Source organism: Melospiza georgiana, chromosome 4, assembly GCF_028018845.1.
Source record: "Melospiza georgiana isolate bMelGeo1 chromosome 4, bMelGeo1.pri, whole genome shotgun sequence".
Taxonomy (NCBI): Eukaryota; Metazoa; Chordata; class Aves; order Passeriformes; family Passerellidae; genus Melospiza; species Melospiza georgiana.
In genome coordinates, this window is record NC_080433.1 from 54,775,750 (window position 1) to 54,802,069 (window position 26,320).

At 41.0% G+C, this 26,320-nt stretch overlaps 2 protein-coding genes across 2 annotated transcripts; both read left to right on the forward strand.

Annotated features, from left to right (window-relative positions):
* The first annotated feature begins 4,270 nt into the window (after window positions 1-4,270).
* IFRD1 (interferon related developmental regulator 1) lies at window positions 4,271-15,592 on the forward strand. The gene is made up of 12 exons (XM_058022778.1): window positions 4,271-4,578; window positions 6,189-6,293; window positions 7,261-7,342; window positions 7,732-7,856; window positions 8,156-8,313; window positions 9,622-9,672; window positions 9,767-9,945; window positions 10,047-10,155; window positions 12,146-12,280; window positions 12,963-13,091; window positions 14,067-14,162; window positions 14,915-15,592. The coding sequence occupies exons 1-12, from the start codon at window positions 4,533-4,535 to the stop codon at window positions 15,002-15,004; spliced, it is 1,305 nt and encodes a 434-aa protein (XP_057878761.1). The 5' UTR covers window positions 4,271-4,532; the 3' UTR covers window positions 15,005-15,592.
* Window positions 15,593-20,187: 4,595 nt separating this feature from the next.
* On the forward strand, window positions 20,188-25,867 carry LSMEM1 (leucine rich single-pass membrane protein 1). Its single transcript, XM_058023523.1, has 3 exons — window positions 20,188-20,320; window positions 23,364-23,501; window positions 25,231-25,867. The coding sequence occupies exons 1-3, from the start codon at window positions 20,194-20,196 to the stop codon at window positions 25,416-25,418; spliced, it is 453 nt and encodes a 150-aa protein (XP_057879506.1). The 5' UTR covers window positions 20,188-20,193; the 3' UTR covers window positions 25,419-25,867.
* Window positions 25,868-26,320: the final 453 nt, after the last annotated feature.

The following is a 26,320-nucleotide window of genomic DNA, read 5'->3' on the forward strand; positions in this document are numbered from 1 at the left end:
CCTGGAAGTACATGCCTTCATCTGAGCACCTTCTCAGTGAAGACCTGACATGAGCTTTCCCTTCTAAGTCTTATTTTTTCTCCCGAGACACAAGACTGGGCACCCGACCCATGCAAAGGAGGTGAATGAGTTCCTTCTGCCTGCAGTCAAGTCAGCCCCCAAGCAAGCGTTCCACTGTAGCAACTGTAGCCAGAATTGAGGGGGCTGTGGCAGTAATTTATCATAGGCAATTTATTTTCAGCAGTGTGACTACATGTCAGTGCTGACAGCATTTGTAGCATTAAGTGTTCCAGAGAGAGGACCACAGCACTGCTTTGAGGCACACACTCTGAAGGCCTGTCAATCCTAGTAGGTCACTAAAACCACAGGCATTTTGCAATATTTGTTCAGGGAATGCCTTAGAAGGGCTCATTTTCCAGGTTTGGATGAGCTTGGGATCCTCTTCTGAATTCAAAGACAGTCATGTCTTAAGGCCCAGCAGAAAGAAAAAAGAAAATCCAAAGAATTTTTTATGCCAAGATAACAGGAGCATAGTGTCAAAAGAGGAGGAAAAAACACCCATATGAATCAAGGATCCATATGATTCCCTCAATTCTGAATTCTTTACAACATTTAATAGTGTATAGACAGTATGCCTGGCCATGCCTCCAGCTGGTCATAAATTATGATGGTTTACATGTCTTCAAAATAAACTCTGGCACACAAATACTAAGCCACATAAACTGAGTCAGTCACATATGTATGTCCCTCAGCTGGGGTGAAGTTCTTAATTAGACCTTTTCTTGGGGCCCTAGTCAGCATTAAGCTGCCTGTGCTCAAAGGCAGCTCTGTCGTGGTGCAGCTGAGTGACTTTGGATTAGAGTGCTGTGTGAAAAACAGCTACAAGAATTGAGGGCCACCTACTTTGCTCAAGAGCTGTGCCTACATTGAAGCACTCTCCCTCAGTCCTTGCCTCACCTATGTTACAGGTATGACTGTGTCTGGCCACACACACTGATCCAGACCTTGACCCAGCTGAGATGATCTAGGATCCCTCCCATCACTGTGGGCTTGTCTAATGATGACCAGACTGGTGGTGGGTTGGTCCTGGTTATTGTCACTGAACCTCATTCTGACCCTGACTCACTGGCTTGGCTTTTCTGGCTTGACCTCAGATCTCCTTGTCACTGTGTTCACTGGGATGGTTACTGGTGATCTGTACTCTTGGCTGAACTTCTAGCCACCACCAGAATTGCTTTGCTATTCTTGTTTGGGTGCAATGGCACTTGCTAGTAAAGCCACTGTCATGCATGCCTTACTGTCACCCTCCACTCCCAGCTTGCCTTGCTACTCCATGAAACACTTTTCTCCAAAGGATGTCACCTCTCACCTACCACTGGTATCACTGGTGCCACTGGGACTGTGACACTCCTGACACCAGTAGCTCTAGCACAAGCCAGACAATAGGAACATGGATTGCAGACACCATGTGACTCTCCTTTTAGCCAAAGATTTTTGTTAGAAAGCTGCCTTGAGCCAGCCTACTGGCGCCATGCATTCCTGCCAATAGGATAAATCAGGAGAGTGGGCAAGAAGTCAGCAATCAAGACAAAGAGTCTGTTCTGTCACAGACAGACAGCAAAACTAAGCAGTGATACACAACTCCTCTTATGTGACCTCACTTAACTCTTAGTCAAATAATCAGGGAATCTCAGTAACCTGAAGACATCATATTTCAAAAGCCCAAGCAGATGCAAAATGACCACAAACCCAAAGGAGTCACAAGTTGTCACCTTTTGTATTTTATTCTAGTTGTCTAAATCTGCACTAGCATTTCATATTTTAGCTGTTGATTTTCCCACCTCATCTGCAGCATTCTCTCCTCTCTCTCTCCAGGGCACTAGCTCCACCTCTCCTGGCAGGACCATCTTCAAGTATACAAAGGCTACAACACTTAACTCTTCCAACTCCACTGTGAGGTAGCACTGTTGTTGATCTGAGCTGCCACACAGACATGCACAGTTCGGCATATTATTCAGACTGTCACACCTGCCAGGATTTCAGCATTAAACTAAATCCTTGCTGGCAGCCTCAGACAGCAGCTGTGAGACAGGGCTATAAGCTGGATGGCAGAAATTTCAATTCTGTTGAGGCCAGTCAGCCTGCACCCCAAAATCAATCTGCATATTACGAGAACATACAACATACAGGAAATTGCCAGGACACGGCTGCTCTCACTCGAGTGGTGTTGGCATCTCACAGCTCAAATACTCCCACCGTACTTGCTTGGCCCCTATTGGGTGTTGGAGTGTGCCCAGCGCTGCTCCCTTGTTCTAATAAAGCCTTGTGTACCCAAGAGCAGCTTTGCCTTCTTTAATTGCTACTCCTTTGCCAACTTACCTGTAAGGCTGTCCTTTGCTCTAACATTTCATCCTGAGGGAGAAAAAGTAGTGCCCTTGAGACATTAAGGTGCTGTCCTGTACAGATGCAGTACATAGTGACGTCTGTGTCTGCTCTTCTTAAACAGGATGCTAAAAGATCTGACTTAAGCCTTTCCAGGGATTTGAACCTCCCACGCCCAGGGAATTGTTCACCAGGAGTCTCACACTGCACAGCGATGGAAAACACTGGGCTCAGGTACAGCCAGCTACCATTTACTAGAAACAGACACTTCCAGCATTTCCTGACCCAGCATGCACAAATGGGTCACTAACTCCTTTGTTTTTCATGTGGCATATACAGGCAATTGTTATGGAAGTGTGCCTTTCTGGAAGTCAGGGTGAATACGTTTTGTACACAACACAATTTAAACAGTGTAATCACAACTGTGTCTTATGTAACCTTTCAGCAAGTTCTGCAAAACTGCCTTCCCTTCCTCAAACACTGCAGATCTGATATGGCCTATCAGTGAACACTTGCAAACATTCAGAGCTCAGAAACATAAACCAATCTCTGTTTGGTGGACAGCAAGGCTATTGTATTCCGATTAATTAATTTATTTATTTATTTGATGTTTAGCAAAGAACATAAAAAAAATTTTGGATTAAAAAATGTAAGTCTCTACATTGGAAGATATAATTGACAAAACTCTTCTCTGCATTGGAAGAAAACCTGCTATGAAGGAGTAAGGCATCTATCCAGCACATCTGTTTTTAAGTGAGAAACCACATTGTGGTTCTGGGCTCCTCAGTACAAGAAAGGAGCTACTGCAGAGGGTCCAGTGGAGGCCCACAGAGACCATTTGGGGTGTGGAGCATCTCTTTCATGAGGAGAGACTGCAGCAGCTGGGCCTGTTTTGTCTAGAGGCCACTGTGAGGGGATCGCACTAACACATGTCAGTATCTCAAAGGTGGGTGCCAAGAGCATTATGTCAAACTCTTTCCAGAGGTGCCCAGTGACAGGATGATGAGCAGTGACCACGCACCGACACACAAGAAGTTCCTCCTCAACACGAGGAAGAACTTTACAGTGGCAGAGCACTGGCACAGGCTGCCCACGGAGGGAGATCGTGGATTCTCCCTTCTGGGGACATTCAAACCCCCCCCGGACACGTTCCTGTGCCACCTGTTCCAGGTGACCCTGCCTTAGCAGGGGGTTGGACTGGAGGATCACCAGAGGTCCCTTCCAAGCCAAACCGCTGTGTGATTCTGTGAACCCTTCCGGCATTCCCCGCCTACACGGCGAGCAGCGCCGGCGGCGGCACCGCACACCCACAGAGCTGCGCACGGCCCAGCCGAGCCTGCCCTTCCCACAGCCAGCGGCGCACATGGCGCGGGCCGGAAGCCGAGCCCCGCCGGCACGGAGGGACAGACACGGAGGGGCACGGAGGGACACGGAGGGACAGGCACGGAGGGAGGGACAGGCACGGAGGGAGCGCCCGGGCACGGCGGGAGGGGTGGGAGGGACGGGCACGGAGGGGCACGGAGGGGCACGGAGGGACAGACACGGAGGGACAGGCACGGAGGGACAGGCACGGAGGGAGCACCCGGGCACGGCGGGCGCGCTTTGTCCGCCGCCCCGCGCGGCCTCACGCGCCCCCAGCACCGCCCCTGGGCTGGCGCCGGGGCCGCCGCTCCCGGCGTGCACCGCGGCGCGACGCGCGAGGCGCCGCTGACGTCCCAGCCCCGCCACTGGGCAGCGGCGTTCGCGCGTCACGAGCTCGCGCCGCTGAGTCAGCGGCCCACCGTCGCAACGCCCGGCCATTGGCTGCAGCGGCGCGGAGCTCCGCCCCCGCAGCACGGTGGGACTATAAAAGTGGCTCCGGCGCCCCCTCCGCGCCTTTAGCCCCGGGTGTCTGAGAGGAGAAAGATGCATCGACTCCGCTCACGGGCCTCCACGGGGATTTCTGCCTTTGCCGCCGGTTCGCCCTCCGCCTGCTCTCGCCAATCACCCCCGCTGCCCCGGCCCGAGAAGTCAGCCTCGCAGAGGCGTTGGAGTAAAAAGCGCTCCTGCTCTTCTATCGGCTGATTGTCGCTGATTCCCGGGCGGGGGGGAGCAGGGAGACCGAGACCCGGAGAGGGGCCGCGGGAGCCGAGCCGAGCGCCGCTGCGACCATGCCCAAGCCTAAGAAGCGGGGGAGCAACCACCAGCGCGGAGCCGGTGAGTGCGGCCGGGCGGGCGGGAAGGGGCGCGCGGTGCAGACGGCGTTTCCCGTGGCCGCGGGAACAGGGCCGCGCTGTCCGGCGGTGCCCCGCCTCCCCGGGGCGGTGGGTGGGCAGCAGGACGGGCGGGCGGGCGCGGCCGCGGGGCTCTCGCTGGCCGGGCCGGGGCCGGGCGGGTGACAGGAGCCGTCCCTGAAACCGCCTCCTCACGCCGCTGTGCGCATGCGCCGGGGAGCCGGGGCCGGCGGGCGCGGCCCGGGGCAGCGGCGGCTCGGCCGCGGGTCCGCCGGCTGGGTGCCGCCGTGTCGTGCCTGAAAGGCTGCTGTGTCTTTATAGAAAAAAATCCTTTTTCTAGCCTAAAATAGGATATTATAAAATAAACAAGTGCAGAATGTGCGTGTCTGAGGTGTTCATGCTTGGGGCAGAACGGAGATTTTTGTGGGTTGGTGAGAAATTGCCCTTCAAGCTAGCATGGCTGTGTGCAGCGTTTGTTTCTAATACCAATTTTCAGGAAGTGAGCAATTTATAGAGTGTTTCTGCAACTGCTCGTATTTTAGTTTGTGAGGGGCTTGTTGTTCTTGCCACTTCTGTTGAATCCCTGTTTGATAGCAGCACGAAGGTGGATGGCCCTGTGAGAGCTATGGGCCTCCAAGTTTGTTCGCTCGTGCATTGTCTGGTGGGGTTTTTTTGGGTTGTGGTTAATGATACAAGTGGATACAGCTAAAAGTAGCAAAACTTCCGGAGTGTGACTAACATAATTGGAAAGCATTTGGGCGCTGATCCAGCTGAAAGGTGATTCTGCCTAGATAAAAATAGTTTTTTGGGGTCTTGGTAGTCGGGGAGCCTGCTTGAAGCTGGTAAGCCCTGTGTGCAGCCTTCTGAATAATTTAGAAACAAAAAGCAGGCGAAAGAACAGAATTCAGAGTTGTGCAAATGATGCTTTGGGAACTGTTGGAGAAGTAAGGTGAACACTGGTAAAAAGACTACTTTCATCAAAAAGTCTGAAAGCTGCTGCAGCAAGGCCTTCTTCGTCCTGAGAGGGAAAAACTTCTATCCCCCTTTGAAGCATTTGATGTAAATGTAGTTCAGTAGTAAGAAAGTTAGACATAGCTGATCCTGCACATACTCCATCTAATCCCATATATCCTGCATTGAACTGGGTGATGTACGTTTGCCCAAAGGTTTGACTTACACTGTCTTGAAGTTCCTCAAAATTAAAAAATAAAGACTGCATGGCAGTTTTTTTAGAGAACTCATTCTAACAGTTAAATTGACGTATTTTTAAAGCATAGTCACAGAAAACTGCATTAACATGAAGTTGTAGAAAGATCCTAATTTTCCAGTAGGAATTCATCCAATTTCTGGGGTAGGAATTGGACCAGTACTAGGTGAGCCCTTCCTCACTGCTCTCAAATGATCTTCCAGAACAGAACTAACAGTCTTCAGAGTAGGTGGAGTAAAGGAACCAGCAGATGGAAATGTTCTTTCTGTGGTTGGGTCAGGGAAAGCAAATCTGCTCTGAGAGGGATCAGTTCTACTTTTGGTGCTCAGATCTTCCTTTTCTGTATGAGAGAACTGACCAAACTATTGTATTCATCTTTGCTTAAGGTGGTCAGCCCAGAAACGTGCAGCCTTTTAGTGATGAAGATGCTTCAATTGAAACCATGAGCCACTGCAGTGGCTTCAGTGATCCTGCTAGCTTCACTGAGGATGGTAAATTCTTTTATTTATATCTGTTCATCTTTTAAAAACATAAAACCTGAGCTGATTTAGTAGTTTTAAGTAGAAGACTGGAAGTAGCAATAATGAAGTAATGACATTATATTAACACTGTGATGGCTAATCCAGTGGCCATTTTGTTTGTTTGGTTTATATATATATAAATATATACTCCAGGTTTCATGAGCCTTGTGAAACTATCAGGCTCTATTCTACTAGAATAGAATATAGATATAGAGGCAATAAGATGTAGAGTACTGCTATAGAGACAATAAAAATTTTCAGATGAGTTGTATGGCATGGATTTTCATAAGAGGTAGTTGAAGCAGTAAGAACTGCAGAAGAGTTTAAGATGGGAAGAGTCACATTTGCCTGTTTTGAGCTAGATTTGTGCGTTGTCTGCTTTCCCATCTTTGCAACCTGGACAGCTATAATGTCATTTGTTGAGAGGAGGGGACCTGGAAGCCTGAAGCAGGGGGATAAGCAGGGAGCCATCTTTGGGTACACGCTGCTCTTAACTGAGCTGTGTTGCAGAGGTGTCTGAATTGATGCTCTGTGGGACAGGCTGCTTTGACTCACTGCATCAGCTGTAAGCACCTCACAGTACCAGGGCTAGATGTAGTAGACTGGATGGCAATGTGTTGACAGGATTGGCTGATGGTCATCAGATGGAGAAGATTTATGTAATACCTGATTTGCTCCCTCGTTCATTCCTGGCATGTGTAAGCAGCAGATCTAGGAGCAGCACAAACATATCAATAGGCCAGTTTTTATGGGAGTATTTTAGGGCACAGTCTGATGTAGTAGGTTTAACACCATTATGCTGCTGTGATACTGAACAATTCTGAAGGTGTTGTCTATATTAGACTGCTTCCTTATTAGTGTTAAAAGCATTGTGTTGGAACTACTGTCTGCTAATGAAATGTGTATCAGTGGGACTAAATTATTTCTTCTGGATTAGGGCCCGAAGTTGATGAAGAAGCTACTCAAGAAGACTTAGAATACAAGTTGAAGGGATTTATTGATCTTACATTGGACAAGAGGTATAGTCTGCTTTGAAGAAACACATTCATACATTGTTTTCTTGCTTGATTTAATAAGGAAAATACTGAGCTTTTTATTCTGGGGAGGACTTCTGGATCTAAAACAACCCTTTTTTGTTATACTGATTTTTTAGGATGGGTTAGACTTTCCTTTCCTAACATGGAAGTAGAGTGACTTTCTTTCTGGCCAGCAATACTGCTGTGAACTCTGTCTCCAAACAAAATTTTGCTGTCCATGAGTAAGAAGGCAATTCAGAGCATTTCATTTCTTCATAGTACTTGTGGATTACTCTTACTACTGGGTGTAGGCAAATATAAATCACCATAAAGCAAGGGTGGGGTTTAGCTGATATGTGCTGATTTCAGGTCTTCCTTTTCTCTTCTAACAGTGCAAAGACAAGACAAGCAGCCCTTGAAAGTCTGAAAAGTGCATTTTCTTCTAAAATACTATATGAATTTATCATGGAGAGGAGAATGACCCTAACTGATAGCATTGAGCGCTGCATAAAGAAAGGTAATTAACATGCATGCTATTAGAAAGCAATAATCCCTATGAAATAGCACATTGTTTAAAAGAAATTAAGATTGTGAATGTTCTCTAGAACTTTACAGAGTGCTTAATAATTTAGGTAACATTACTTTGTAAATGCAGGTGTCACACTTTAACTGTCCTAGAAAATTAACTGAAACTATCTTCTATCTCTTGGTTTCTGAATTTCCACTTACATGCTTTCAGACTATTATCTTTAAAAGATTAAAGGAAGCAGGCAGGGCAAAAGGTGGTTGCTCATCACTGTGCTAATTAATCCCTAGGTAAGAGTGATGAACAGTGTGCAGCTGCTGGGCTGGCTTGTCTGCTGTGTGTGCAGATGGGGTCAGGAATTGAAAGCGAGGAGATTTTTAAGACCCTTGGTCCAGTTCTGAAGAAGATTGTCTGTGATGGAACAGCCAGTATCCAGGCCAGACAGGCTGTAAGTATGACATGTTTGTTTGCCAGCCAGGGACAGAGGGCTGCTTCTGGCCAGCTCACTGTTGTGTAATCCAGGATGAAAGGTTACCACACTAGTGTGTACTCATAATGTTGACATGCACCCTCAATGATGCATAGCAGTTTTCACTGGCTTAAAAAGTTCCACCTGAAAGCTGAACATGATTGTCTTCTTCAGCTGTTACATGTACTGCTTTGTCAAGTGTCTGAACTCACTGTATTGAAGCTTCCTTACTTCTGGGGACTGATGTTGGGATCCTAGAAAACATTTTCCTACTGAGTGATATGTCCTTCCTGTATTAATTTTATTTTATTCTTGAAATTTAATTTTATTCTTAAACAGCACAGGAATGTTACTTAAGCATTTACATTTATTTTTGGTAAAATCACAAATAGCACATCTGGAAACTACATAAACAATACAGCCATTCTACCAAATGTATTTTTAAGTTACTTTTGCCTGGTCATCTCACCTATACATCAGCAGTATGCATGAAATAGTGAGGAAAGATTGTCCAAAGCACTTGCCAGAAGTTTTACTTTTGCTTAAACTTCAGAGATTCAGCTAACATTTTCCAGCTTTCCTTCATCATTATGTGGCTGGCTACTCTTAGTCAAGCTATGGCACAGCCAATACTGTCAGCTGCAAAAAGGAGGTAGTATTAGTTCAACAATAGTTATTTCTACAAACCAAAAAAGCTACTAAAGTTTGTCCTGTTCAAATGTAGTTTTGAGTCCCATGTGGTTGGTGCAAACATCATTTCAAATGGTTTCCTCTTTATTCTTTGTAAGAGAAACTGGACTAGAATATGGGACATAGGAAACAGATCTGCAGAAGTTGAAAAGTTGTAGGAACAGCTTTTCAAGGACTGAGTTTCCATGCTATTTAATTGAAATAGAGATCAGAAGAAGAAACTATTTCCCACAGCTGTTAATAAATATATAATTATCAGCAGAGTTTCTGCTTGTAAATCCTAGTGAGATTTAAAATCATTGGGTGAAAACAATGCCACGTGGAGCTTTTTCAAGGGCTTTGTAAGCTATTAAAAATAATAATACATGGAAAGTGAAGGCTTTTGAGTAGCAAATGCTGTAAAAGCATCCTGAGAATAGATGGGAATTTGGGAACTAAGTATTAAAAGGAAGGTGAATTAAGGATTGGGGACTTCTAGACTGTTCAGGTTTTTATCTCAAGTTTCTGTTGCTCCAGATGTTAAATTTCAAGGGGCCCAACTTTGAAACTGTAACATTATTATCAAATACTGACACTTTTTTTTTCTTTTGTGTCCAGTGTGCAACCTGCTTAGGGATTTGCTGTTTCATCGTGACCGATGACATTACGGTGAGGATGATTGATACCTTTCAAATGCAGTAAACTGACAGGATGAAAATGTGTGACTCCTAAACCACTTCCATTGTATTTTTCACTTGTACAGGAGCTGTACTCTACTATGGAGTGCCTGGAAAACATCTTCATGAAGGCCTATCAGCGGGACAGAGACACTAATGGTGTGTCAAGTACCCATAATACTGTGCTTCACGTCAGTGCTCTTTTGGCATGGACATTGTTGTTGACCATTTGTCCAATGAATGAAGTGAAGAAGAAAATTGAAATGTGAGTATCTTTCTTGGAAAGCAGAATTTGTAATGACTCTATATGCAATGAAACAGTGTCAGTAAAATTTAGGTCTTAATGGACTATGATTTACTCCTTAGGCACTTGCATAAACTTCCAAGCCTGCTGTCTTGTGATGATCTCAACATGAGAATAGCTGCTGGAGAAACACTAGCACTTCTGTTTGAACTGGCACGTGAAACAGATGCTGTAAGTAGATGTCTGCAGCTAAACCTTCTTTCATTGGGATAATGATGAGACAGATTACTTAAACCTGTGGTGCACTCTACCCTGGATCTCAACAAGTAGCAAATAATTCCATGGTTTATGTTCCATCTAGTGAGTCTGCCCCAGTCTAAGTGGGTACAGCAATAATTCATAGCTATCATTTTTTACACTTCATTTCTATATTGCAGAACAGGGCCAATATAACAAAATGCATCAAATGGTACTTAATAGCAACTAGAAATATGGAATGCAAGATTTAAATCTAAATCCAACACCCGCTTTTCAAATAAAATTTTAAAAAGACACCTGTAGAGAGATTCCAGAATGAAACGGTATTGTTTACGGTAGTGGGATCACTTATCAGATGCTTATGCAGACAAGTTTGAGTAATTCACAGCCTGCACAATTCTGCTCTCAGCCAAAATCTATCATCAGGTAGAAAACAAGTTGACTTTAAGTATTGTTTTTTCAGTATTTTTACCTAGGTAACTTGAGGAGAATAACTGGTATTGCATGATGGTTGTGCAGCGTGTCTATTTTAGTGAGTTAAGAACTAGGCAGTCATTTTAAGGGGGAGGTTTTTAAAGAATTGACACAAATTTCACACCGATATCAGTAATACTTCATTTGGTGAAATTTCTTGGAGTTTGCTTTTGACTTTGGTTAGGTGCAAACTGCTCGATATTAGCTTTCCACAGCTAAAGTTGCATTTACGTTCTTCAATATGCCTTATTAATTGTCAGACTTTTTTCTTGACAGCACTGAAGGAAACAGCCTCCCTCTGCTTACGCATGGCACAGTTTGGGAGAGTTGCCTGAAGGGCTCCCAACTCAATCAAGGCTGCTGCGCTTTGCCAGAATGCTGCCTAAAGTGAAAGGATAACTCCACTTAAGTCAGGAATTATGACACACTAGCACAGCATACTATGAAACAATGTTAAGGCTTCTGTATAAATGCCAGCAGTGTAGATTTGAGTCTCTTGGCTATGGAAGCCAACTTTGAAAGGAAAAAAAGTAAATGGAAAGCAAAACTTGATCCTTTATTTGGTCAAGCTGACTGCAAGTAATTAAATCTTAAAATATGTTGACAAATGAGACTTCACTATAATATCTGCTGTTGCATTGAGGAAATGCCCCTTTAATCATTACAGATTATTCTCATTGAATCCTTAACAATCAGTGCAGATTAAGAATACTTGATGTATTTGCCTTTGACCAGTTCCTTTCAGAAAGCTTGCAGTAAGCTCACTCTAGTCACTTGAAATGACAAAATATTCAGATTAAAAAAAAACCTAGAAGCCACAAAAACTTGTTTTTACGTAAGTTTGCATGCATTCTTACTAGTCCAGGTGAACTACTGCTGAATTAAGTGCAGTGGAGAAAATATTTCTATATATGTAAAGCACATATTAATTAATTCAAGTGAAAAACACAAAGCTGTTTATTACAGTTTACTTAAAGTGTTTTGTTAAGCATTAAAAAAAAGCTTCCTAATTTCCCATTTCATACAAGACTTATAGCTAAATATTCCATACTGTCAGTCCAGTGGTGTCTCACAGTTTGCCTCCAGCAGCAGGAATTTTGTGATAACAACATGAAAGTGCCCCGAGTTTGTTGGCAGGAGTGGTTCAGCAAATCTGTTTAGTAGTTTGAGTCCCTTGGATTTGCTGGAGTTAGAGTAGAACAGATTGGCAGGTGTACATGCACACTGAGGGAGCTGTATGGGTTACATGGCTGACCAAACAGACTTTGTTAGTGCCCTTCCTGGTAAACTGGGTGCTGTGACTTTGTTTTTGCTGGTTTCAATGCTGCAAATGGAACAGCAGAAGCACTCTCTGTCTTTTTAAATAAAGAGGTTGTAGAGATCTACACGCCCAAAATTTAAAGAGATCCATTTTCTTAGCTGTGGGGAAAAAGGTTAAGGCCATAAAATAAACTAAAATCTAAAAACCTTTTTTTTTCTGGTAACCTAGGATTTCTTTTATGAAGATATGGACCTTCTAACAGAGAAGCTAAGAGCTCTGGCTACTGATGGAAACAAGCACCGGGCCAAAGTGGATAAAAGAAAGCAGAGATCTGTCTTCAGAGATGTTCTGCGGGCTGTTGAGGTGATTCTTTTGTCTTAGTTACAATCTAGACCTTCAAAATATGTAGTGTGCAATTCAGTGAAAACAATTTTATTATTAAACAGAATTACTGTTTCAGTGAAAGAAACAGGAAAAAGCTATTTTAAGTGAGAATTGGTAGTCAGATCACATATGTGGACTAGAACTTTTTTTTAGGAATGTTGATAAAAGACTGGGAATAGTTAAATATTGTGGAAGCTAAGGGGAAGGATTGGCATAATTTGAAGTCACCTCTGGGATTCTGCCTGTAGAAGGATCTGAGTCACCTATTAGCACTTGTTACATTCCATTGTCCCAAATGCCTGTAAGGTAGAGACTAAATGTGGCTTATATTCTGATGTAAAGGTGACTTCTGTACTTGGAACTGGTTTTCCTGGCGAGAAGTCCAATTCTTATAGTAATTTTAGAGATGAAAGTTGAGCATTTGTTTTTTAAAAACCTTGGTAATCATGAAGAATATTAGCTTCAAGTTCTGCATGAGATTTGACTGTAGGTGTGCATGAACAAATACGATCTTTAGCATACGTACACTGTGTTACTTGGAAGGTTTTGATGTGCCAAATTTATCAGTGAGAATAAAGTTCACCAAGATGTATAAAATTCCTAGTACAAAAGACTGTTTAATTTAAAATTATACATGTTGTTTCCTTTGACTTTTGCATAGGAGCGTGACTTCCCTACAGAGATGGTGAAGTTTGGGCCTGAGCGCATGTATATTGACTGCTGGGTTAAAAAACAAACGTACGAGACCTTCAAGGAGGTTCTGGGCTCGGGGATGCAATACCATTTGCAGGTGAGCTGCTCTCTGACACTTGCTCAGACTGTGTTCCTCTGTGGCTGGCTTCTTTGATGGAATTAAGTCTGAATTACGAAATCCTGAGTAGAACTTAGTGATGAGCCTTGTATTTGAGGCGTTAAAGACAGCTCTTAAAAAATTAATTACAGTGAGCTACAGCTGTCTGGATAAGCTGCTTCTGAGTTGTAGCTTGGGTGTGCTAATGTAGTAATCGAATTCTCCAAGAAGTAAGAGATTTAGGCTGAATATGTTTTTTGCTTCAGGATTTTTCCTGAATCCTTATGCTCTCTTTCAGCAGAGTGGTGTAGTTGTCTGGCTGCTGTAAAACTGCATGCCTCCACCCTTCCTGTTCAAACCTATAAAAGAAAGGCAAAGTTTTAGTCAAAAATAATGAACATAGCTTGCAGCCCAGTGGTGACAGCATTCCAGAAGGGAAGGCGTAAATCTTTATCTCTGTTCTGGGAACTGCTTGTTTACTAGTCATCTGTTTACATATGTAACAGAAGCAGGAGCTGTAGTTTAGGAATATATGCTCCCAAATTGCTGTGATAATCATGGGGTTAAAATCTTCAGTTCTGTGTTAAAGAATTTATGTGTGACCAAAGCAGCTCAGACATGTAGCAGGTTTTTCAGTTTTTCCAAGTACTACTTTCACAGACAGATACTTTAAAACTTGTGTTGTGAAACCATACAGGTCTGTTCAGCTGCCTGGTTTTGTGTAGAACAAGAGAGTGTCTCATTTTCTAGGACAAAAATATCAAAGGAGGCAGGAGGAGCTGTCTTTTCAAGGTGGCTGTTTTAGCTTTTCTCTGGTTGAAGGAGGAAGTGTTCTTGACTTAATTGCAAAAGATAGCAGCAATTTGACACAAATCTTAGTATTTCTTACTGGAGTACTTAATATTTTACAGTAGTCAACTTTAGAGACTTGATAATTAGAAGGGAAGCTAATCATTTGGTGTGTTTCTTGTTTAGTCAAATGACTTTCTTCGGAATGTGTTTGAGCTCGGTCCACCAGTAATGCTGGATGCTGCAACTCTTAAAACAATGAAGATATCCCGTTTTGAAAGGGTAGGTTATTGCACTGAAATGAATTTTCTTTACTTCCTACTCTAATTACTGCTGCACTTCAGAAGCTGTCATTGTTACACTGTAGTTCTAAGAGTGCCTCATATTGTCCTGAATGAAACACAGCCTTACTTATATGCATCTATGGACCCTTAAATTCCACTGGGCATGTGTCTGCTTCTGTGTTTTCTCCAAGGGGTCTCAAGGTTGATGTGGTTGCTGATGGGTACTAGATTCATGCTCCACATATGTGAAACTTGGTCTCTTCTGAGAGATACATATTTTTTGGGGAGGGACCTACAGAAAGCTGTGGAAACTTGAGTTTTTATAAAGACAGTGTCCCAAACTCAGCAATGTGATGTGGGCACTAGGAGGTTGGCCTTGGTCTGTTGATAGTGAATGCATTAAACCTGCATATAGTTTGGGGAACAGTGCAGTCAACTTTAATCTGAGGGTAAATGTAACCTACATGATACCTGCTGGATGTTCAAGACTGGCTTCCAGAACTACTCCTAGTTCAGCCTTCTTACACAGGCCAAGTTTCTTTTAAATATATCTGTCTGTATATATATGTATACACACACACAGATGAGCCTTTGGTGCAAAGATAACATACTGTAAATTTCAGAAGGCCTACCAGTTAACTTCAAAGATTAATAAAAGGATATTTTCATTTGTTTTGTAACATGAAAAGTCTCTGAAAGGCATAAACCTTATGACAGTATGTAATTCTTTTTTCTTTTTTTGTTTTATAGCACTTGTACAACTCTGCAGCATTCAAGGCTCGGACAAAGGCTAGAAGTAAATGTCGTGATAAAAGAGCAGATGTGGGGGAATTTTTTTAGATTCCCTTTTCAATGGGATTCAATTTTCATAATCCAAATAAATTTGTAACCTTTAAATGAATTTTTTAACTTCTGTAGTCAGTTTGCAGTTGTGCACGGGTTTGTTACATAGTCTGTAAATATAATGCATGTTGTTGCTTAGTTTCATATACATTGTATATAGATTGGTGTAACATTTGGTGCAGGGATATATTGTAATGCTCTGCATTAGCCCCCCACTAGCTCCAAAGTCAATTATGTTGTAACTGATACATTAAATGGGATGGATAACTAGTCAAATGCTGTGTGTCAGATTGGATTCTTTATATAAAGGTAAAGTCATTGACTAAGTGCTCTGGTAAGAATATGAGAAGATGACCATGTTTATGTGAAATTATTTTAGTAACTTTTTAAAACTCTCTAGTGGTAGACAGGCAAGAAATCCCTATGTAAGTGTAACTTTATCCTGACAGGGACTATGAAGTTCAGTAACTTCCACTGACTGTCAAGTAGTGAATGACAAATACTTGCCTCCATGTAAAATAAAAGTAAGATTCTTGTGTTCTGAAATTGAATATTTAATTTTTGGAATAAAAATGTTTCTCACTGCCTGCTCTCTGTGTAAAAGCAATTACTCCAGTAATGAAACACTCTAACATTGGCAAAACTAAAGGTTGAAAGGGATGGGTTTATTTGCTGGTTCAAACACGTGCTTGGGTATTCTCCATGTGTTAGTAGATGCTCTGTGCAAGTCGCCTTTGCTGTGTTTCAAAGGGGTCTTATACTTGCATGTGCTCTGCACAACCACCTAATCTTGATTTGCCATTGCTTCTCTAATGGTCAAACGTTTTCTAGTTTTGGTGCTGCAAAACATGTTATCCTTTATTTTAGAGGAACTATTCCAGCTTCCCTGTGTTTATCATGTTGAAAACTACGCTTCTAACCTTAATTTCTGGTTCTATAGGAGTGAAATTTGCCAGTAGCTGAGAACTGACTTAGGAATAGTGGGGGCAGGGTGGGGGGTGTTATGTAATAAAGGCACTGAAACCTGGCTAGCTGGAGCTTCTGAACCTGAAGATCTGTGAAAGTGCTTGTTTAAATAAACATTCTTAAAATGTTTGTCACCAGATGAAGTAAACATTGCATTTAAAACAACACTGCCCCTGGAAACTGTGGCCTGCTCTGATAAGGGAAAGTTGAGTTTGGGGTGGAGTGGTTGTGGTGGTTTTTTTTTTTTACCCTCCCAGTTTCTGATTACAGCTGAACCTATTCAAGAAGGTCAATGAATACTATGTCTTCTACTTGAAGCTGGTTTTTTCCCCCAAAAATCCACTATATAAGAACTTGTTTGGCTTGCAAAACTGATCACTTGGACTACACAAAACCTTGAACTGAAAACTGATGATGGAACATGTGTCATCCAAGTAGAGCAAAAACTGATTCTTGAATGAGGTGAAGCTGTGTGCCTGTACTTGCCTGCCCAAAGACATTCCTTTTGAGCAAAACTGTTCCCTTGAGCCTGTTGGTGTCTCCTGCAGCTGCTGCATAGTCACATTTGCTGTCCTTTGCCAGGCACTTTTGGTGGCTTCCTGTCCAGCTTTCTGCAGCACCTCCTGGCAGGGGGCAAGCAGGAGGTTGCCCTTTTCCCTGGTACCCTGCAGCTGCCACCCACAGTGCCCCACGTGGCTCTTCTGCAGACATCCCTTGGGTTTGCAGACCTTTTCAGCTGGAGACATCTGGGTCCTTGTCTTACAAGTACTTTGGTGTCAGGAGTTTTTGGGCATGGATGCCACACAGATATTTTTTTTTTTCTCCTGGCTTGTACATCCTTATTTAGAGGGAGGACTTCAGGAGACTCCTGCAGAAAGGGAGCAATTCTGAGCAGTAGAACATGTCAGCTTAGGGTGAGAAATATGAGTCAGGTGATTTATTCTCTTTTGTTTCCTGAAAGAGCAATATGTTTATAGGCAGTTTAAAGAGATTCAAAATTTTAGACATGGGGACAGCTTCAGAAAGGATTTGTGGTGTTGAGCTGCAGTCTGCCTGTTAGCTGCCTGTCAGTATGATGTGCTGTAACACTGCCTTCTGCAATGTCAGCAAGAAAAAAGCGATCATAAGAACTGTCAGCAAAGGAGCACTACTCACCACCAGTTCATCAGCATTTAATCTTTGAACAGCCAAGGATGCCAGACAAATTAGTCTACCACATAATACTGTCCCACTTGATTTCATGAAGTGTATAGGAGAAGGGGGAAGGACCTGGTTTTTCTGGTCTATGACTTTAAAATACTCATGACTGCAATACTGTAGATATGACTCTTCTGCATAGCAAACTGGTTACTCATAGCTACAGTGTTGTAGATATGACTCTTCTGCATAGCAAATGCAGTTTAGACAAACACTAAAGCCAAGAGGTTTGGCACTAACCAAAACATTAGTGAAATACTGATCATCAGTAACAACCTTCATTCTCCATGGTGGGATATTATCAATTCCAATATAATAAAAATGAGCTGTGTATGTGCTGTTTTCTGTTTAGCAGATCAATATTGAGAAGTGAGCATACTTGGCCAAGCTGAACTCTAAATATAGACTGAGAGGGGCAGTCTGTTTCACAGCTATCTTTTATGGGTACTGCAGGACTTGAAAGGTTCCTATGGGACTAAAAGTAGAGAGAGGAACTGCAGAACAAGCTTTCTTCACATGATTTTCACTGGCTGATTTCTTCCATACTGGCACATTACCTGAATGTAATTATGTTGTAAGTAATGTTTCATTCTCATATTTTTTAACCTTTTAGACTTTATTTACTTTTTCTTTCTGTGAAGAATTCTCAGTGTGTTTTCGTTCCAAGTTTTTTTTTTTTTTTTTACCACAACAACTTAGGAAGAAATTTAAAAGTTCTATTGGGGAAAAAAACTCTTCAGGCAAGGTCAAAGTACAAGATACAATGAATCCAAAGGTCCCAATGTTTAGATTGATTTGTTGGGAGTATAATCAACACTTTTGTCCAGTGGCACTAATATTTGTATCCTTTGACACGTCAATGGAATCAAACAAATGTAATATAAACTTTCTTTAATTAATAATGGTAATCCTCACTGTGTCTACATATGCAAATACTTAACTAATAAGTGCAGAAAAACAGAATTCATAATACTAATGAATCAAAGGTAGTCACATTTATTACACCTCAAGCTATTAAGAAGAGTCTTCCCTAGAGCTGCAGGGAGGTATTAATCAAAAGAGAGAAACAACTGCTCTTCAGAATCTAAAAATAACCGGCAGCCTTTGTGCGTGCAGTGGTGACTTTTGGCACACTGCTCAAACACAAAATGACTGTGTTGGCTGAGGATGTGCCTGTGGGGACACAGCAGGGCAGAGCCAGCTCTGGTGGGGACGTGGCTCAGACTCTGCTGCCCGGGGCCATGCCATGCTCTAGAGGAAGGACAGTGGGCACAGCCATCTGTCCTGAAGTTACTGCTGCACACCCAAAGATCATATACTAGGTAAGGTTAACCCCTCTCATGCCAGCTTTTCTACGTTTTCTTTGCACTTTGAAGCAACACTTCTGAACAGAGAAAGAAGAAAGTTGTAGTCTTTTCTTATGGGCTTTTAAAGAGAAATATGAAAGTATCCTTATAGTCCTGTCAGCCTCTACTAGCGCGAGAACAAGTCCTGTTGTCAGGATTGCTTTCAGTGCTTAGTCTGCAGACTTACTGAGGCTCATTGAGTGTCTACTTTGCAGTGTGCTCAGATTTGGGGGAATTATAGCGATCTTCTGCATTTGGTTTGATGAGGGAAGGAGTGAGGATTTTCTGCAAACAATTGGGGTTCAAATTTTAGGTTTTTAATTTAAGCGTTTTATTAGGAATCTGGTCACACTGTGTTCTGTGTTCCTTGGAGAGGAAGAAAAGGCTCAGAAGCATGTCAAGAGGACAGTTAACCCATCTAGGATTCAGAAATCACCCTTAGGTGCTTAACACAAGTCATCAAGAGGAGTTTGCATCCCACAAAGTGCTGATTTATGTTGGCAGATGAAATGGAACTTGGGAGCTTTATAAAATACTAAATGGGTAACATGCATTCTAATCCAAATTTAAACTAATCTGTGGGGGCACCCTCCTTACATTCACTAGCAAGAAAAATGTACATTTAGGCTGTGATTCTAAGGTGAGAAAGGAATATCTTAGAATAAGAGGGATATTACCTGGAGGAATATATTTTTCTTTAATAATTACAGAGGGAGTTTTCAGTGACAATTGTAGACAAACATGGCTACTTAGAATGCCTGCATCTCCTTATGCCTAGAAGTGTAGGTTGTTTCTGGCAGACATTTTTGCAATCACAGTAGTGTAAAGAAAAGCAAAAGACTGATAAGGAACAATATGCAACACATAGAAGCCGCCTCCCTAGGTATTGCTTTTTTTCTATATATAATCTTCTTTCAAAACTGTATTTATGTTAAGAATCATTCACTGAGTTCATGCACCCAGACTCTGCAGAGAAATTGCTTTTACTAATTGAACTTCCTCCAGTGCCTTTTTTAAAGCAAGGGGTACCAGTCTGAAGAAAAAGCTTTTAAAATTTGTCCAAAAGTGTGAAGTAGACTATATTTTTTCACAGATAATAGTGATATTCTAAGGTATATAAACTTTCTTCACAGTGATATTCTAAGGTGTATAAACAGACACATATTCTTGTTGCTTATCTCCTACATTCATACCTGCTTTCCCTGTTTTATGTCTCAATTACTTGATGCTGAAAGAAGAGGACGTGAGTGACAGGCTTTCCTAGAGGTGTTAGTGGAGGTTTGGCTTTTACTGTGGTCAGGATCTTACACCTCCTCTTACCACGTACTCGCCAAATCAAAGGATAATACACTAAATAGGTACCATTCAAATCAATGCTGGAGCCAGTCAAATTGACTTCTCTTTCTCTCTCTTTCCCCATACACATATGTATGTGAACAAATACAATGCAAAAATGAAATGTTTTAGTTATTGAAGATTTTCAAGAATAAATAAGTGCTATATATTGAGTTGTCCCTGCCTTCAAGATCTAGTAAGTGTGTTAGTCCTTCAAGTCTCTATTTTAGGAATTGTTTAGGCCGCTCAGTATTTCCTTAGAAAAGGATACCAGCTATTACAAGTTATTTCCCACAGCCATGTGTTAATTTACCTTTTAAATTATTGTTTCTTTTAGAGACAATGGAGAGGCCTTCCTTGGAATTTAACCTGCCTGATACTCATGGAGAAGGAAAACTTTATGTAGTTGATTCCCTAAACAACCTAAACAAGCTAAATGTTTGTCCAGCTGAGTCCCACCATTCACTAGGTGTGTATGATAGGTGATCTGTGGATTTCTGTACATACAATCCATATTGTGTCACTGATGTCAACAGCCTAATAGGCCAATAGGTATGCCAAGCTCTGTACTGAAAAATGTAGGAAAAGGAAAAGATGGAAAATGGCATAATTTAGACAGATCAGACAATGATTTAGCTGAGTATTTCCGCTTTAGGTTCCTGAAAATCCTTGCATTTAGATAGGGATTTGCTTTCAAACCTGATCTTATCTTCTATTTCAGTTGGGATTTATGAGGTTATCTCTTGCAGAATAATGTGTCTAGTGATGCCCAATATACACCTACTATATAAATAGCATCATAGTTCTTCCCAAGCACTAAAATTCATACATGGCAATAGAAGCACCTGAGAATTTCTCCTCATTCCTTTAAGATTCATCTCCTAAGAACTCAAACCAGTTACCTGAAATATCCTGTGAAACCTTTAAGCATTTTACTTTCTGAACTTTCTTTACTCACAGTTTCAGTTATGGCTCTCACATTTCTACTGGTTTGCTAAGGCTTTTGCCTTTGATTTCTCGCAGCAACAAGAATATTTTCACCCAGTGATAGCTACAATTTGAGTTCTTTGTGACATGAAAATATCTTAAAACCTGGAGCTCATCAGCAACATTCCACATAACAATATTTGAGTCTGCTTTTATTTCCCTTATTGTAATGGCAAATTTGAGTGAAGAAATTTATAGATCAGCAGCCATGTTAAAATGTGCCATGATTTAATCATGCTTCTAATTATGGGTCTTAAATATTTTATCATTACTTCTGTTTCCAAGTCCCCCAACTTTTCCTAATCCAACTAGCTGAGTGGGGCTGTTTTCCGCATTTAATGCAAATATTTTAGACATAAAGCACTAATTTCTCATAAACAGATTAACTTGATATTGTCACTTCTACACATGGAAAATGAGACAATGGCATATATAAATTTTAATTTTAAGAAACTCCTTTCAGTGTGACTGTTTTGCTTTCTTTTGCAATTTTATTAGACAGTATTATTTACTTTTAGGGTAAATATACAAGGTTTTGTGGGAACATATGTGATTCTCTGGAATAATCACATGCATGCCCCTCCCTACATTTCAGCAGTAAAAAATGGTAGCTTAATAAGTATTTTATTAATAAATTTGTAAGATCCTTTGGTTCCTTCTAAGATTATTCTTCTAATGTAACTTTTAAGCTTAGAAAGTCTGCAGATATCTCATCCTGTCAGCTAACTTACCCAGCAGCATAAAACTCTGGTTCTCTTGCCAGAAAATCAGAGACATATCCAAAGCTGTTTGAAATGAATATGCTGTTTAGTTTCTTTGGTAGGAGCCATGCAGTAATTTCATGTTTTAGGTGATAAAATGTTCCCACTGCTTGCAGTTTGACAAGAATGTGTGCTCACCAATTCCTCACAACACTGTAGCCTGGCACGTTCAGCCTGATGAAATAGTAAGAAGTATTCATTAGGCAGAGCTAGCTCAGACCACTTTTGAGACCACTATTGATAACTTAGGATGCTTGGCAGGCAGCAGAATCAGGCCCTGCCCATCCCTATTATTCTGATTAGAAAACAATATTGGTGCAGACACTTATTATATGGTGCATTAGTTATGAATGCTAAGCGAATAAGAATAGAACCTCAAAGGAGAAACAAGAAAATATTTCAGCTTACTCACAGACAGGAGTGTGTTAAATACAAAGAAAACCAGAAATATTCCCAGAAAACTACCAGCTCAGTGAATTGCTCAGCCCTAGGTAGAGTCATTATTAAAGTCCTGTAATGGCATATGCAGCCTTTCCTCAGCTTTATCACTACAAGCTCAGTTGCAAAGACCTCAGAGAATTCCACCAGCTAAAACAAGAACGTGACCTAGAAATACATTTTTCACAGATGCACACACTACTCTCCCTTTCAGAATGGCAAGAGAGCAATTACAGAAGGATAAATTACAGTAATTTGCATGTAATTTTGATATGTATGAGACTGACACCAAAGTGAAATTACATTAGCTTTCTCCTCCCTCCAAAATAGAAAATAAACCCAAATCTTTGTAAGTTATTACAGTGGTGTACAAACTTAAGATTCAACAAATATGGCTCAAGTGTAAATTTTTTACATTCACATGAATTTCCTCGTGGTGTTCACTTGACTTATCTTTGGGGCTTACTGCCACCTCCCATTGACTGCAATTGTTTCTATGAGAGAAGCTACTGAATTTCCCTATATATGCAACACATTCTTTAGAAAGCAATGAACTGGCTTGTTGAGCTGATTCAAGGTGAGCACTGAAAGTGCCTTTCTTGTTCCCCTCATCCTTCCTGTGCTCTAAGGACAACATCTGTAGTCCATGTGAGAGTCCGTTCCATTCCTGACAATTGGGAGGATTGGTGCCTCATTCTTTACTGGAATGAAACCAACAGATCCTAAAGATGAAGAAGAACATTGGAAACATTTGTTTTAAGATAAAACAGTCAAGACCTAAATTCATTCTGTCCAACATTAGGGGCTTAATTGAGGTGTGTACTTTGGGAGATTAATAATCCCAGGGATACTTCTCATTAAACAGAAAAAGAAGCATATCTAGAGGATGAATGTGTATGATGAATCTGTACCTTGGTTTTCAATATGAATTTCGCTTTCTTCCCTTTTGAAAAGGTTAAATACAATCAAGCCCTTACAAATCTGCCCGATGAAAACTTCATTGCAACCTTTGTACTTGTAAAACAGCTGTAAAACTCTGAACTGTAAAACAGGTCAACTTCAACAAAACACTGTATTTCAACACAGAAACATTTTTGTTGAATGTATTCTAATAGCTGTAACAGATGTATAATTTTTTACATCTCCAAATTCAAGCTGAGTTAAAGCTAATTTCTTCCCCTTTCATGAAATATCACGGAGTAAAACCTGTTGGCCAAATATACGATGTATTCTGCATCATTTCGTGATGCCAGAAGCATTTTGTCATGCTTACCTCAACCAACCTTAAAAAGCTGTATCACCAAATGGTTTGCCATCTCTTAACAGACCAGGAAGACAACACGGGTGGTGCTGGAGAAAGTATGGCAGGGAGCAACGCAGGAAACCAGCGTTTGTTCTTCGTCACCTTTGTTCTTACTCTGACCGTCAGTTTGGCGCTTGTTTCATTTGTAATATTCTTAATATGTAAGTAAACCAAAGAGTAGTTCTTGAAAATGTAGGGCCAATTGGGAAAATAACTTTGCTGAAATGTGTCATGCTACCCTGAAACATGCTGCTGATGTGTTTGCGTGGTCAAAGGCTTTGGCTGGTTCTGGGCACTGGGTCGTGGTCCTGGGGCAGAAGCACAGGCAAATAACACTCTCTCAGGGCTAAAAGGCATGATTTTATTCTTAGTGCTAAGGATTTGTGAGCTTCAACAGCTGTGAAGAATTTATCTCAGCAGCATTATACTGTCTTGCTAAAAATGCTGGCTGGAAATGAAATTAAAATTTAAAGGTAATTGTAAGGCAGTGAGATACTTTGGCAATGTGCCTCCCATCCCTTTCCAGATAAAACTCAGTATTGGGGTCATTCCACTGAACCTGGAATTCCACCCAGGCTAACACTTAAATCAGGCTACCTGAAGGAAGACCTGACCCTTTGTCATCAAAGTACTGCCTGGAAATTGATTTGGAACTAAGAAAGTCTTAAGCATAAGAAAAAGAATTAGATATTTATCAAGATTTGCACATAGCATTGGGTCTATAAACACAATCACTGTTCCAGTTTTCTAGGGCTGATCAGACAGGTTTATCTGAAGACATGGCTGGTTAATGGAACCCTTCTCATCTTGGGGTTTTCTGAGCTAAGAATATTGAATAGAATCTGAGGTGCATTATTTCAATTTACAAGACTATTTTGAAAGAGTTGGAACCCATATGAAATCAAGATTTCTTATATCCTGTAGTAGGGAATTTGCTGAAAGATAGCGAAAATCCTGATTTTTCTTTTAGGCCAGGAAATCTTAACCCTTGACTAAATTTTTTTACAGGCTCTCAAAGGAATATCAGACAAGTAAAGAACATAAAGCAGATTTTAAGTAATATGATTGTAAAAGCCTAATTGAAATATCTCATACCTGAATTTCAGATTTATTTAACATGAAGATGCTAAAAGTAGAGCCTTGGTATAGAAAAATTAGTACTGGGTTGCTCTAGTGGAAAAATTATAAACTAAAGTGAAAAAAAATCTTAAAAAATTAAAGCAGTTTGCTTCCACTCAGGATGGTGGAGGCCTGGGTTTTTGAAACTGATTTCCAGTGGTATTTCAGTTTATGTTACAATGTTTTATTAGATACATAAAGATGTAGTGTGTTCTATAATCTGAGATGTTTGCAAACCACAGGCATAGGTTCATTTAGCCTTGCTACTATTGCACTTAAGCTTCAAAACCCATGGGTAAATTTTTTAACTTCAGAAGGCCAAAATAAAAATAGCTCCAAGAGTGCATATTGGCATGCCAGAGGAGGCTGGCCTCAAAATGCCAGTATTTGCAAGAATTTTTATTTTATTTAAAATAAAATAGATGCACATACATGCCATAAATTGGGTCTTGAGCCCCAAAATGATAAATTTCCCTGTTGACACTAATGGATATGTTTCTGAAAACTGCAAAAATTATCCAATCCATATATAATTTTATTACTCTGCACTAAACTAAAAGAAGAATCTAGCAAATAAGCAAAAAAGAATGCAGTGAGCAGGTAAGCCTACCAGATATATGACTTCTTATTATTAGGTTTTGTAGTTATTTTCCTGTTTAATATTTTCAGTCATCATAATTCCTTACAAAGTCTCACAGGAATACAAGTGAGAGTAGTCATGCTCTTGACTTAAATGTTGCTAATTTAATGTGGTACATTCTCCTTTTCAAGTTCAAACTAGAAATGAGGTGGACCAAATATCAAGCAGACTACTATCTGAAAAGAAGAACATAGAAGAGCTGAAGAAACTTAACAATATTATATTAAAGCATCTGAATCAATCCAGAATTAAGGAAAAGCCTTCTGATCTTCGTGCTTACTTTTTCACCCATGCTGAGCTCAAAGTCCCTGGAGAATAAATCTTCTTTGGAAAGAAATTCAGCATATTCATAGCTCAGACATGTTCACATATGGCACACAGGCCGCTGAAACATGCTTGCTGAAACATTGCTGGAAAAGCCAGCTGAATGAAAAACATTAGCAATTAGTATTTTACCCTGTTTTTTGTGAACATAGATTTGTAATAGCAAGCCCATAGGATTCACAATAAACAATGGATTGTCAGTCTGGGCAAAACTTCCAGATTCCCTGTGCATTGTAAATCACAGGGGCAAGGGCCTAGTTTCACTTTAATTGTAAGTTAATGATCACAGAAAATCATGAGTTCTATTCACATGATTCCAGCATGACCTTGTTCACTTATTCATTCTTCTGTTACCTTTGTACAAGCTTTCTGTTTGTTTCTATTGCTATTTGTAATTAAGGATAACTTTGGATTTCATAACTTATAAATAAATCCATTTATGTTCTAGAGTTTTGTGGTTTTTCCTTCTGTGCACATAAATATATTGATATACTACTCTTTTTGTGAAAAATCATCCAAACTTGAATAACAGCAAACCCCTTCATAGGATGCCATAATCAGCCCAAATTTGTATTGACAAAGTGAGTGTCCTATTGTTTATATGGAAAATGTGTTTAGAGGACTCAGTCTGGTAATGCCACAGCATCATCACAAGCACTCTGTCTCATAGCAATGACAATACACTGCACTCACAATCTGCAGGTGAAACCCAAGTGTTTTTATAAAGTGATGTGGGGGTAACACTACTTGTCCTTGTACTCCTCTCTATAGTTCCTGCTGGTCACCGTCAGAGAAGAGCCAGATAAAATACGGCTGGAACCTTCATGGTTTTACTGTTGAGTGATACCTCAGAGGCTAAAAGGAGCCACCCTCTCTGAATTCACATGGCAGTGGAAT

Excerpts from the sequence above, each read along its gene's own strand:
- IFRD1 (XM_058022778.1), top strand. The coding sequence starts at position 4,533 with ATGCCCAAGCCTAAGAAGCGGGGGAGCAACCACCAGCGCGGAGCCG. Across the intron at positions 10,156-12,145 it reads TGGCACGTGAAACAGATGCT|GATTTCTTTTATGAAGATAT; the intron begins GTAAGTAGATGT and ends CTGGTAACCTAG. Across the intron at positions 13,092-14,066 it reads GGATGCAATACCATTTGCAG|TCAAATGACTTTCTTCGGAA; the intron begins GTGAGCTGCTCT and ends TTTCTTGTTTAG.
- LSMEM1 (XM_058023523.1), top strand. The coding sequence starts at position 20,194 with ATGGAGAGGCCTTCCTTGGAATTTAACCTGCCTGATACTCATGGAGAA. Across the intron at positions 20,321-23,363 it reads TGAGTCCCACCATTCACTAG|ACCAGGAAGACAACACGGGT; the intron begins GTGTGTATGATA and ends ATCTCTTAACAG. Across the intron at positions 23,502-25,230 it reads ATTTGTAATATTCTTAATAT|TTCAAACTAGAAATGAGGTG; the intron begins GTAAGTAAACCA and ends CTCCTTTTCAAG.